This window comes from Lissotriton helveticus, chromosome 3_1 (genome assembly GCF_964261635.1).
Source record: "Lissotriton helveticus chromosome 3_1, aLisHel1.1, whole genome shotgun sequence".
NCBI classification, from domain to species: domain Eukaryota; kingdom Metazoa; phylum Chordata; class Amphibia; order Caudata; family Salamandridae; genus Lissotriton; species Lissotriton helveticus.
In genome coordinates, this window is record NC_136061.1 from 988,430,232 (window position 1) to 988,443,569 (window position 13,338).

General features: G+C 47.6%; 1 protein-coding gene across 1 annotated transcript in view; it reads right to left on the minus strand.

Annotated features, from left to right (window-relative positions):
* Positions 1-13,128, minus strand: part of COL18A1 (collagen type XVIII alpha 1 chain) — a 439,200-nt gene extending 426,072 nt beyond the window's left edge. The window contains exons 1-2 of the mRNA XM_078681471.1: positions 12,978-13,128; positions 11,405-11,478 (exon numbers count right to left, since the gene is read on the minus strand). Coding sequence (XP_078537597.1) covers positions 11,405-11,478; positions 12,978-12,988 — 85 coding nt within the window. The 5' untranslated portion in view covers positions 12,989-13,128. The remainder of the gene's footprint in view (positions 1-11,404; positions 11,479-12,977) is intronic.
* Between the last annotated feature and the right edge of the window lie 210 nt (positions 13,129-13,338).

Below are 13,338 nucleotides of genomic sequence, written 5' to 3' on the forward strand. Positions count from 1 at the left end.
AATCTTACTATTCCTAAGTCCAGCACCCTACAGCGCAAGTCGTGGTAACGACTTGCGTTGTAAAAGATGCGTTGTGATGTACAGCGATCATTTTGATCGCGTTGTAACTAACATGATACATCCCTCTCTAATGGTACGTTATCCCCATTGTGCTGCATGCAAAATAAAATGGGGTGCCGCTTGTGAACAGAATATATACTGTAACTCCCAGTTTCAGTATTTACTACGTGTTTAATGTGTGCCTAGATACACCGCAACTTGCTTACCATTGGGAATGAGGGCCTAAGCCTAAAGTCTTATGCAAGAAATCAATTATTGGATCAAGAATGGTCATATCACTCAGGATTCTATATGGAAGCTACATAAGAAGGCAAGTTAGGCTGTGAGGGGGCGACAACGCGTCGCACAGCCAAGTCCTGGCAACAGAACTTTAAAGCCACCTGTTAAAGTCTTCAAGAGTAATGCAGATTCGATTGTGAAATATAGTATTGAATGACTTGGAAGGGACTAGAAGCAAAGCTGCCACTAATCAGTGCCAATAAGTGCACCAAACAAAACCCTTAAGACAAGGCATAACTCTGGAGTGTGTGTCAATATGGGTTATCTGTAACCTTCTATTTAAAATTAATTTCAATTAGAAAATGTTGGGACTTTTCAATTTACTTCCTGAGCTACACTGAAGGAAATGTTAGCATTTACATCAATCATTGGAAAAAAATAACTCGCAGTGGGTGATTTGTGGTTGGGAGATTGCCATCAGTAGCAAACATTCTCGCAGATGATTGATGGGAAACCCAGATTCTGTGAGCCAAGTAAGAATGCACTGGCTGCAGTATCTGAGAGAGAACAAACTAGCATCGATCAATGTGACCCAAACAGGAATGAATGCGCAGAAAAAGACTGCTAGATACTCACTAAAGATTAACTCAATCACACCTCAAAATAAGCAAAAGCACAAATAAATCAAAAGATGAGTAGTGGAAAGAAAAATCCATCACTGTTACGGTATTAATGAGTAGGATGTAACAAAAGGTTTTTCTACCACTTTCTTCTCGGGGATGATAAAATTAGCCAATTCCATTGTTAAATCTCAGATAAGTGGGGGCTATCTAGTTTTTTTTTCGTTCGACCCTGTAGATACTAACATGTAATTTAATTGTCAAAATCAATATAGGATTTTCTTAATAATCATAAGGGTCTTGTCATATCACTCTATATCTGCCAACAGACAGTAAAGCTGTGTTTTGTTATGACTAATATTGTTCATTTTCTGTGCTTTGTTAGCACACACATACAGAATACATTGTAATTGCTCTGCACTGTTGTTTTTGTAAACATTAGATCTGGAAACTTTTCAGATTACACAAAAAATTAACATTTGTCTATGCTGTTCACTCATTCCAAATATGTGTTCACCCAATTAACTAATTTACATTGAAGGCCATTATTTCTCCTAAAAAATACACGTTTATGAAAGTGATTAGCAAATTATGAACAGTGTTGACTCAAAAGTAGTTCTTGAATTACTTTTTGTGATGCCTGCATTTATTGTGCTTTATGACCTATTTACAATACACCAGGTAGTAACTGTATCCTCTAGTGATGTACAGATTGTGTTACTGAAATGGGTATTCACAAGAAACTGTGGAAGGGAATGAAAAAAAGTCAACGTTTCCAGTTAAGTTGTGTTCAACAGCACAGAGGAGAAAAGTAAAAAAAATGGACTTAAATTTTCAAAAATCAGTATTCCAAAAATACATTTCTCTGAACAACAAATTAGAATGGAAATTACAAATTATGAAAAAGAAGCCTACATGCCCTGACCCAATACCATAAACCTCAGTGATAAACATTTTTTGCAACTTGACACTGAGACCCCACCATACTGTGCTTGTGAAGGAGCTGAAACAAGGCATAGAACATCTGCTGCTGTAATATGCCTGCTTATGACAACAACTTTAGAGAAGGGCCTGCCAAGACTTCTGGAAAAGGAATGGCAACAGAAACACAAAAGGGCTTATGAACATCATCTCAGCGGATCAGTTTCCAAGGGATGAAACAAGACTGAATTAGGTCTGACTCTAGAGTAACAACAATATGTGGACGATGCAATGAAGGGACGTGCATCCGTGGTGTGTAAAAATAACTTGTGTCGCAAAGCTTTGCAGTGGATGATGCTACACAAAGAAACAGTGTTTATGTAGGGGTTTTTTAAACTGATATCTGTAAAAGAAAGTTCTGCTTTATGATATTTTCTGTTATGACTCTTAAGGGGACATTTCGAATTTGGTGGAACTATCCCCCCCACCGCCTCCTGCTGAATTTGTGGTTCCACAACCTCATTTAGAGGTGGAGGAATTGCCAGGTTTCCAGCAGTGGTGCCTCCTGTGGCTCAGTCATTGGGAACCCTTGAACTGGGAGTGCATCAGCCTCAGGACCACTCTGTCGCAGTGGCGGCAGCTATTTTCCTGTTGGCCGCTCCCTTGAATTTTCCGTGCAAGAGTCTGCCCGAGCAGGGAAAATAAACAATAGCCCTAGTGTGCAGTAAAGGACAAGAAAACTCCCAGTGCATCAGGAATCATTGTTGATTTGCTACTTAGAAACAACCTCCCACTTTAGGGGTTAGGTTCAGAAAACCAAAACAAAATACTGATTGGACAAAGGGTCATCACCAAAGCAGTGGGTGGACTTTAGTCAATGAGATCCTTGCCAGACAGGCGAGGATCTCTAAATGTGACAAATGATTCTCCTCCAGTGGGGTGGAGGCCTGGGCCTCTGTGACTAGAAGACTGGCGACCCGCCCATCCACTTCTAAATGAGCCTGTTGATTTGTTATTTTTTGTTATATATTAAATAAAGGTCTATGCGCCCAACATATTACACTGAAACTAAATCTTGGTCTACAGGATATTTTTACTCCCTAGTTTCACCTGGAATCAGTGACAAGCAATGACAAATCCCATAGGTCTGGCTTTAGCACACATTGTGTTTTTTTTTAATTTATTATATTTTTTGCAAACATATGCAATCAACAGTAAAAGCGTTGTTTGACTTTTTTTTAAATAAAATGTTACAAACATAAATAGATAAAAAAAATGTATTTCAAAGACGAAACTAGAGACAGACCTATCAGCCCCGGCACTGAAGTGAACTACTTTCTAGGCAGAGCTACACATGTGCAACAAATATTGCTATCGCTCAACGAACAGAACCAGTGGCAGAAGTGAACCGATTCATTGCCTGATGCTGTAGGCTGTGGTAGACAGAAACAAAGTTTGAAGGACACTTCAGTTGACCAATGGACGAAGAGGGCAGACTAAAAGCTGATCTATAGGCCAGATCTAAAAAGGGTACTTAAGTGGGCTCTGCTAATATGGTTAAAGCAATGTAATTAAAGCTAGCGAGGTGAATGACTACTAAATTCCATAACGTCATAGTTTGAATTCAAAACACCGTCCATGCAGTGTTTAATGGAAGGTATCAATACCACATGTAATTGAAATTGGGTATAGTAGTTACTGCATTTTTTGTGGTTCTTGTACTGCAAAAAACCTTGGTGCAAAGTGCTTGGAGTCAGATGATGTCAGTATGAAATATATTTAACAGGTGTGCTTGCTGCCAGCTCTCCTGGACCAGGTGGGGGTTCAAGCTCCCTTTAAACCTCAGCAGGTCCTTGTTTTAGGAGCTGTTACAGCGCGGGGGGGGGGGCGTCAGGCCTTCGGACCGGAGGAGGTAAAGGTCACCCCTGGATGTGAAATTGTTAATATGAAGTCCAGCTAGAGTCTGACTGTGGACCCGAACACAGGGCTGACATCTCATAGCTCTAATGGCACACACAAACTACTCAAAAACAATGCCACGGAGTGGTCCAAGGGTATTCTAGGTATGTCTACCCAACACCTTCAAGATGCATGAGTGGCACATGAGGTCTGGGCAGCAGAACCACAGCTGACTGAGAAGCAGAACCCAATAAGGCCCAAAAACACCAGGGAGTGTTTGTCTTCTGGTTCAGCGGGAAAGTGACCTGAAGCCGGACTAGACTTTCCATCTGAGGCAGTGATAAGAGTGATTTGCATAGGATAGGTTACTGTAATAGGCATTAGACTGTATTACTGTAACACCTGTATTTTTGAATTCATGTTATAAGTCACTAGGTAATGGTAGAGGTATGATAAATTTGCGCTCAGATTAATTACCAGTGGTCCAGATTAATTAAATCACTTCGCCCATCACTTAATTGCTGAGTGAGACTCATAATTTTAGCCACCAGCATTGTGGACTTCCACGTGTACTGTTTGGTGCCTATGCGTGTGAATTTATCATGGGAATCTGATTACCATAGGTATCACTAGTCTGTTCACCTGCAGACATTAAAAATAGAGGTGGGTAAGACAGTAAAGGCTCAAGCAAAGCTAGAATCAGATCCCTGGCTCTGGCTTGACTCAAGGCACTCTTGGACTTTCGAGCAGTAAACGAGCTGAACTTTCATGTGGCTTCTGCTTGCTACTCACACTCTAACCTCAAGTACCAAGAATCACAGACAAACCATTAATCTTTGATGTAAAACTGAAGAGACGACGAGATACCAATTTAGCGGCTGAATGTGAAATCAGAAAATCTGAGATCAATCCGCCTTCTCCTCTTGACCAAATTCAGTGATCCAAGGCAAATATTTTATTTCACAATGCTAGGAGGCCCATAGGAATGAATGGGAAGGCATTCTCAATTTGCGATTCGCAATTAGAGAATCGCAAATTGAGAATGCAATTTGAAGGGTGCCAGGGTGTCAAAAGGACACCCTGTTGCACCTCTGAAATATGTATGTGTGCATATATGGCGCATATACATGCCCTAAGGGCATGTATATGCGCCACATTGCACTTTGAAAAATGCAAAAAAGTGCATTTTTCAAAGAAATCGCAAATTACCACCTGTGATTCCTTAAGGCCAAATCGCACTTTTTCTGTGCTTCATACATTGCATTTGAGGAATCGCAATTTGCGATTCCTCAAATGCAATTGCAAAATAGAGAATTGCAAATTTTGAGATTCCCTAATTTGCGATGCCCTTTTGGGATGATACATCCTAAAAGAAATTTTCTCGTTTGCAAACGGGCCGATTCTGAGAATCAGTCCGTTTGTGAACGGGAAAAGGGCTTGATACATATGTCACTAATGCATTACAATGAAAGCACTATGTAGGATGCGAAAGGATACTTCAAACTTGTATTAGCATGAAGTGAGGAATACTCCTCTGGGTAAAGCCACAGCCCACACCTGGATGATTTAAAGAGTTTGTTACAATAGGTAAAAGGCAGGCGTGCTGTCAAGTCAGACCTAAAAACCAACATAAATATGTAAATATATCCCAATGACTGGAATTCTTGCCGTAAACCCCTGTGATGACAAAGGTTGGAGGCTGAAATAACCTGCTGCAGCTCTTGAGTGGTTAAGGGGCCATCTGGAGAGGTGTGCATTAGTGGGAGGGGGGGAAGGCCCCCAAGACAGACAGTCTGAGGGCTCGGAAGCATTCTGGAATGTCTGGAAGGAATGTGCAAAGTGACCTGCGTGGTGCCTGTCAGGGCTGGAATCACCCCTCCCGCCTCCCTCGGAGCCCACACTCGCATGTTAATCCATCAGCCCCATGGGAAGACTGTGCAAACCCTGGCACAGCAGCACACCGCTGGAGAGGGAGACAGGAGGTAGAGGCGCGGCCATTAAACCGAGAATGTGGGGCAGAATTAGAGGCTTTCCCATGGAGCTAAGTAGAGCCTGGAAATGGAATCTGACACACCTGGAGCGAAAGGGAGCCTGGGAATCGGAGAAGAGGAGGCCCTGGGACTCTCGGACCAGACACACCTGGGATGGGGGAGGCTGGGAACTAAATCAGAAAGAGACAGTTGGCCACTCATTCATTGACTGGAGGTGAGAGGACAAGGGAAACAGACACAGACATGGTTAAGAGGCTAGGAATGGAACCAATCGCTAATAGACTGAAGGTGAGACAGGGAATGGATTCGGACACAGGGAGGGGGGGGGGGGTATGAATGGAGCCAGACACTCACAGGCTGAAGGTGAGATGGGGAATGGAATTAGACCCGGGGGCCGGGTACTATTAATGGAATCAGACACACACAGAGTAGAGGCTAGGTGGGAAATGGAATCAGACAGAGAGGTGGGAAGGGACTATGACTATGAATGGAACCAGAAACTCATAGACTGGAGGTGAGACGGGGAATGGAAATCAGACACAGAGAGAGGAGGGGCAACTGTGAATGGAACCAGACGCTCACAGACTGGAGGCTAGGTGAGGAATGGAATCAGACACAGAGGTCGGGAAGACATTATGTATGGAACCAGATGCTCACAGACTGGAGATGAGATGGGGATTGGAATCAGACCCGGGGCGGAGAGGGTACTATTAATGGAACCAGACACTTACAGAATAGAGGCTAGGTGGGGAATGGAATCAGACATAGAGGTGGGGACTTGATTATGAATGGAACCAGACGCTCATAGACTGGAGGTGAGATGGACAATGGGATCAGACACAGAGGTCGGGAAGAAGGCAGGACTATGAATGAAAACAGACGCTCATAGACTGGAGGCTAGGTGGAGAATGGAATCAGACACATAGGCAGGGAAGTTATTATGAAAGAAAACCAGAAGCTCATAGACTTGAAGCAAGACGGGGAATAGAATCAGACACCGAGAGCGGGGGAGAATGAATGAAACCAGACAATCATAGACTGGAGGCGAGCCGGGGAATGGAATCAGACACAGAGAGCGGGGGTAAGACTATGAAAGCAAACATAGACTGGAGGAGAGGCAGGAATGAAACCAGACACAGAGTGGAGGAGGGAGCATGAAACGAAGCAGGCATTCATAGACTGGAGGCGAGACTGGGCAGGGCACACATAGGAGTGGAGGATTGGCTGAAAAGGGAATCAGACACAACCTAGAGCACCACAGTCTCTCAGAATTGAGTCAAAGACTCCTGTAATGAAGCAGAGCCTGTGGATTGAATCAGTAGCCCAAATGCAAGGTATCAAACATGCTTGAACAAGTGAGAAACTGGGAATAGAATAAGGATACACATCTGAAAAGAAGACAATTACATAGAATTACGATCTCGGAATTGAATCAGACACATCTTGAGTACAGGCATTAAAATAGAGTCTGATCTTTATGCATTGATGTCTGGAAATCAGGCAAGTTGATAGATTAAATTAAAGAGTGATGACCCTGCTCCTCTGCCACTTATGTACCATCCTCCTCACTGCTCTCCTTCTCCATTGCAAGGCAGAGATAGACAAAGACATTTACCAGTCTCAGACCTTGCGATTCACTAAATCAAAGAGTTTGCTACAGCTAAATGGCTTTTAGTATGCACTAAACTCATTTTGAGATTTGGTAAGCGTTTATCGAATCACTAAATGGGTTTAGAACTGGTTACCGACTTGCAATCTGGAAGGGTTGTGCCGACAGCATCCTTCCAAATTGTGATTTTTAATGCTAAGTATCAATGCTTTGCACCCAGAATGTCGGTTGCAACCCATTGATAGGTTAGCGGCTCCATGAAGGAGGCGATTACCCATTTGCAAAGGGGAAAGGGTTCCCTTGCCACCCCTTTGCCTTTTTGAACACAATAAAAAAGGTTGGGAGTGGGTAGCGATCCAGAGGAACCACTGCCAACTATGAAAGAAACTTAAAAAAATGTATATGTTTTGATTTTAAACACAGGTATGTTCCCTGGAAAACACGCAGCACTTTAAAAGAAACATTATTTTTAAAGCAGTCACAAATATGGTAGTCTTCTGACCCCAGCAGGCCACCAACCCTGTGATGCCAGCAATTGGAGTGTGTCGCAATTTTCAATATACCTCATGCATAGTGAAGAATACACGTGGTTAGAAAGAGAGCAGCCTTTCCATACCTTATAGAAATAAGAGACTATAAAGTTCAAATAGGCTTGGTGCAATGCCACCAATAAAAGGTGATCGATTTTACGTTTTACTAGATCCTAACACTAAATCACCTGATTGTGTAGTTACTTGTCGATAATAAGGCACCCCTCAAACTATCGCGTATACGTATACAATGAAAAAGACACAGTAAATTGCTGCTGTATAGTAACACATGATCCTGTAATCTCCAAGTCACTGTGCAATCAGGTGCAATCCAGAAGCCTGTAACTCACTGTCCAGTCTGAATGCACTCATACCTCCATCACTGTCCAATCAGGGCGCACTCCTGAAGTACCCCTACCTTTACCCAATGAGAATAAAACTTTTCAGTACCTCATGTTCTGGTATTATCCATCAAAGACTAGCCAATGTCGAATTTTGAGCCTTCCCTGGAGTACTTGATATCAAAAAATAAGAACCCACCCCTGGTAGGCCCCAGTCACTCTCCTATCAGAATGCACCCACAGAACCGCTGCATCGCTGTCCAATCAGAATGTTTCCCTAGAGGTCCTCGGTCAGCTTGGACTCGGCCTTTACTTCTGGTTCCAGGTTTTCAAACATGAAGGGCCTCCGTCAGTTTTGTGCTTCCGACACGTCACTTTTTGTGACGCATCGGCGGCGTAAAACATGCCTCCTGTTGCGCACTATTTACAAAGTGACGCCTCTAAGCAGATGCGTCACTTTGTAAACCCCTGCACTACATTATACCTGCGTCAGGTATAATGTATGAAGGGGGGCGTCCCCCCGCAAAAAGCCTCTTAGAAGTGACGCAGTGAAATCTATGAGATTTCACTGCGTCACTTCTAGGACGCCGTTGCGTCAAAATCATACGCCTGCCTCACAGCAGGCGTAAGACTGACACAGGCCCTTTCACATGGGGCTTGCCCGACGCATTGCTGGAGTTGCGTCACTTTTGTGACACACTCCAGCAATGCGTCATTTTTGCGCCATACAGATACGTCAGAAATACAGATACTCTTTGCGACATGATGCGTCATACAGTAAATATGACGCATCAGCTATGTCGCAAGGAGTGCGCACTGGGAAGTGATGCATCACTGCTTTCACACAGCGAGGCGTCATTTCTCATAAATGAGGCCCAAAATCTTTAGTAGCCCCGCAAGGCCGCAACCTAACATCTCTAAATTCATTTCAGGTCAGGGCTGTATTTGTTGAAGCATCGACTGTGTAAGCAAGACCCCGGCCCTCTCCAGCACGCCTCTCGTGGGTGACCAGGCAGCTCGGCCCGGAGGGGGGTGAGGCACCGTCTCGGGCACCTTTCACCCAGTGCCAGATCCTACACGGGTGCAGCTTCAAATAGTGGAGCCGCGGGCTGCGAAGAGAGAGCGCCGCGGAAACATGAGACACACTCCATCCGCACAGCGAGGCAACACCTGATGCCTCATTCTCAACAAGTACGGGCACAGACTCCCCAAGAAAACTCAACATCAGCGGAACGAGCAAAGCCCTGCAGAATGCGCCAATTTGTTCGCAGGGAAAATACCTCTCGCACTTTCAAAGCCTGCAGCTTTGTTCCCCTTCAAGCCCAACTCAATGCGGCCTGTCAGGCTTCTTTCTCTTCACGCTCCCTGGGGAAGGCCCCTCCCCCCCACCGGGCGCTCCCCTTCCAGAGCAAGACGCTTTGTCAGTCAGCCATGCCTGTGGCAGGAGCCAAAGGCGAGGGGTAGACACGAGAGCAGGGGGCAGAGATGATGCCAGAGGGCAGGGAAGGAACATATAGTGGCTGGAGGTACAGCCCTGGGTGCATGACAGCAGTCATCAGTGGAATGTGTCTGAGGTGTGTGTGGGTGACCGCAAGTGTGAGAGAGGAGACAGAGTGGTTCTTGGATGAAACCACGAATGTCCGAGCCACTGGTCATGAACTCGGAAGCTCCAGGGTAGTGGTGTCCAACATAGGCCCAGGAGGGCCAGATCCATGCCCAGATATTCAAGGTATCTGCGTCAATTAATTTTGCACGCAACACCTCTTCATAGCGCCCATTTACACAGTCATTGGTTATCCTGAACCTCTGGCGCAGATCCGGCTCTCCTTGACCCAAGGTTGACCCCCTTGCTCTAGAGTGACTGTTAGGACCAAAGGTTAGATTTGCATGGAAGGCAAGTCTTTCCTTTTGGGCCTGTCTTCGTGCACAACATGGACATTTCAAAAGTGACTCTTCCTGAGGCGGGCAACTCAGCAGGCAGCGCTAGGTGCGGTCGCCCATGAGGTATAGGTGGTTGGCAAATGAGGTGTGTGGCGACGCCGCGCTTGGGCCTTGTACCGTGGTCGGTGCACAGACATGAGGGAGATGCTCTGTGCAGGCAACAAGTGTAGGGTGAGCAGAATTTTAAAGCCAAAAACCGGGACATTTCACAAAAATAGGACTACAATTTTACTTCAAGCGATGAGAGCGCTCCTCAGCAGAGAATTACAGAACAGGCAGTAAGAACATACATAAAATGAAAAATGTAAACCCAGTAGCTTGCCTGTTAATTAAATTGCTTTCTTGAAACAACTGCTAACTATCCCTGCTTAGTAAAACATAAAAAACACCTCCCACCGTTTTCAGTCGACCCTCTCTAAAAACGGAGACGTGAGCTAAACATCTTGAAATTTGCTGGGACAGCTGGTTAAAAACGGGGACCGTCCTGGCAAACCGGGGACGCCTGGTCACCCTAAGCAAGTGAGCAGCAGTGACGTGATCGTTGAAGGCAGCACGCGGCGCGAGCTGGACAGACAGACAGCAGTGGGGTTATTTGAGGAGGCAGCACGCGGAAAGGCTCTGCGTGAGGCATTAGCTGGACAGCAGGGGAGCGGTCTGAGAAGGCAGCACATGGGAAAGTGCATCATAATCAGACGCAAGGTGTTTCGAGGAGGCAGCGCGGGGAACTGCAGGGCGCGGGACCTGGCCTATAGGCAGCAAAGGGGATGTATGTGTGCAGGAGGGCACATGTTCCAGCTTAGCACCCACTGCGGGCCGGGGTCCACTCAATGGCAGGCATAGAGACCTGTGCATGGGCCGCTCGCGCGTTGTGGCTGTTCTGTGCAACAGAGGGGCCTGTGGCTGGCACCTGCTCTCGAGACGGGGCTGCTGGCACTGCCGGCTTCGAGTGGGTCCTGAGATGCTCCACCTCATGCTAATAAAACACATAAAGACCGCATACTCCCTGTTCAGCAGCCCATGGTGGCCAATGCGGCAAGAGGGAGATTAAACTTTAACCCACGCAGAGATGGGTTTGACTCACAAACCATGTGCTGTCCTCTTTCCTTGCAAATCGGACTCTAGGTCTAAACTCAGCGACGGGGTAGGCACGGGGGGGGGGGGGGGGGGTGGGAGTGGTGGTACTAGTAGCAAGAGACTCTGTGGACAATCTGAGCTGAGATCACCCTCCAACCCCTCAAACCCCTGGACACGCGGGCTCCACCGTCCCCCCTACCTCGGTCCTGAGACTCCACCGGAACAGCCAGGTGCACCGAGGCGAGGAGCAGCAGCCAGGCACAGGAGGCCCACCTGGAAGACACAAGCAGAGCCCGGGGGCGCCGGTTACACCCCATCCTTCTGGCGGCGCCCTGGGCCCCGGCACCCTCCACCCCGCCCCTGTGGCGGACCCTGCTGATATCCCACCAAACCACTCGTGACTCCCAGCCCCGAGGCCGCTCGAGGGAGGTGGGGTGGGAGCCTGGCTCAACTTAAGGTGGGGTCGTGGAGTGGAGTGGACGTCCCGGGACTTGCTACATGTGGCGAGAGCATGTGTTCAGGATGTGACGGAGCAGGTGTGGCTAGTGGTGCGGCTGCTGGTAGTGAGGCCGCACTGGAGCTGGGACCACAGTGTAAATGCACGCGAGGGTTGGTGAGGGGTTTGGAAGGGTCTTAAACTGTTGGCGGCGGGGTGTCGGTGCCCTAGCAAGGCCTGGGGAGCGTGCTGTACTTAGCTGGGCTGAAAGGGGTTCTGAGGGCAGTGCTGCAGTTAGACTAGAGAGCAGTGCAGCACCAAAACGTTGGTGAATGTGTGGTTAGAAGAATTGGTGGTGAATTCTGGGACCAGGAGTCCCGAAGAAGCTGCAAAACGGCGCATCTGCACCGGGGTGGCAGGTGTAATGTAGAGGTAGGGGTTTCTAAACAGGGCTGGCGAGGACATGCAGCTAATGCTGCTGTCAGAGCTAGGGGTAGCAGGGGGTGGTGTTGGAATTATGGAGCTGCTCGGTTGCTACTGAGACGGATTCGAGCGTTGCTGGGTGTTGGCCTTAGGGTGACTGATGCTGGGCAGGTGGGGTATGGTTTGTGCTAGGGTGTTGGTGCTATGGCGGTGGTGCTGCCGTTAGGGTTGGTGTTGGAGAACGGGCGGGCGGGGGTGTTCGAGGAAGTGCTTGTGCTGGAGTGTCAGTGCTGGGGTTGGTGTTGGAAGCAGGTGATGTGCTGGGGAGTTGGTGCTAGGTTAGTGTAGTTCGGGGGCTAAAACATGGAGCTGTGTTGGGATGTTGGCGGTTGGCAGTGCTTGAAATGGAGAAACAGAAGTGCAGATATCCTGTAGCAGGGTACCCGCTTGTTTCTGAGAAGTGCCGGTACTCTCCAATTAAAGTATTACGTTTTTCTTGAAAAGTGCAGGCACGCTCCCTCTCAAAAAAAAAAGTGCTGGTGATCAGTACTGGACGGTACCGGCCCATTTAAAGCACAGGCGGCAGGTGGCGTGCTGTTGTGTGAACAATCAGCTTTGTGCTGGAGTGTTGGGAACAAAACTACTCGTGGGAGGCTGCAGCCACGAGCTTTGGGGATTAGGAGCTAGAGATGGTGCGGGTGCTCGAGGTGTCGGGAGTCTGGGGGTCTGGTAAATTGGGGGTGAAAGTCCTCGAGGTTGCGTTCCTGGTACACATTTTCTGTCTCTCCCGTGTCCGTGAGTCCAGCCCCGGGCACTGGGTCATTGTCCGCTCCCCCCGGTCTGACTCGTGCTTCACACATCCCGGGACACAAGAAAACTCCACACACAGGCAGAGCAGAGGCGCAGTTCTCACCTGGGCGGCATGGCGGAGGGAGGACTGGATCGGAATGAGTGTGCCAGCCTGGGGCACCCTGGGCACAGCCGGAGCTCTGGGACCCGCCGAGGAGCCGACAATCCAGGAGAGGAAAGTGCTGAAGAGCCAGCGAAGTGCAACTGAGAGCAGCAACTGGAACCCGGCGGAATGCCTCCCAGGGCAGCGTGCCGGCGGGTCCTAGCGCCAGACGGGTACAAGGATGACTCTACAGTGCCAGGGGGCTTGGATACGGCGCACTGTGCAACGCCAGAGGGAAAGATTGGCAAATGCAAGAGAGGCCAAGTATGGGGAAAGGAAGACCTGTCCAGAACCAGAGCATTAAAGACTGCTCAATCAGGGT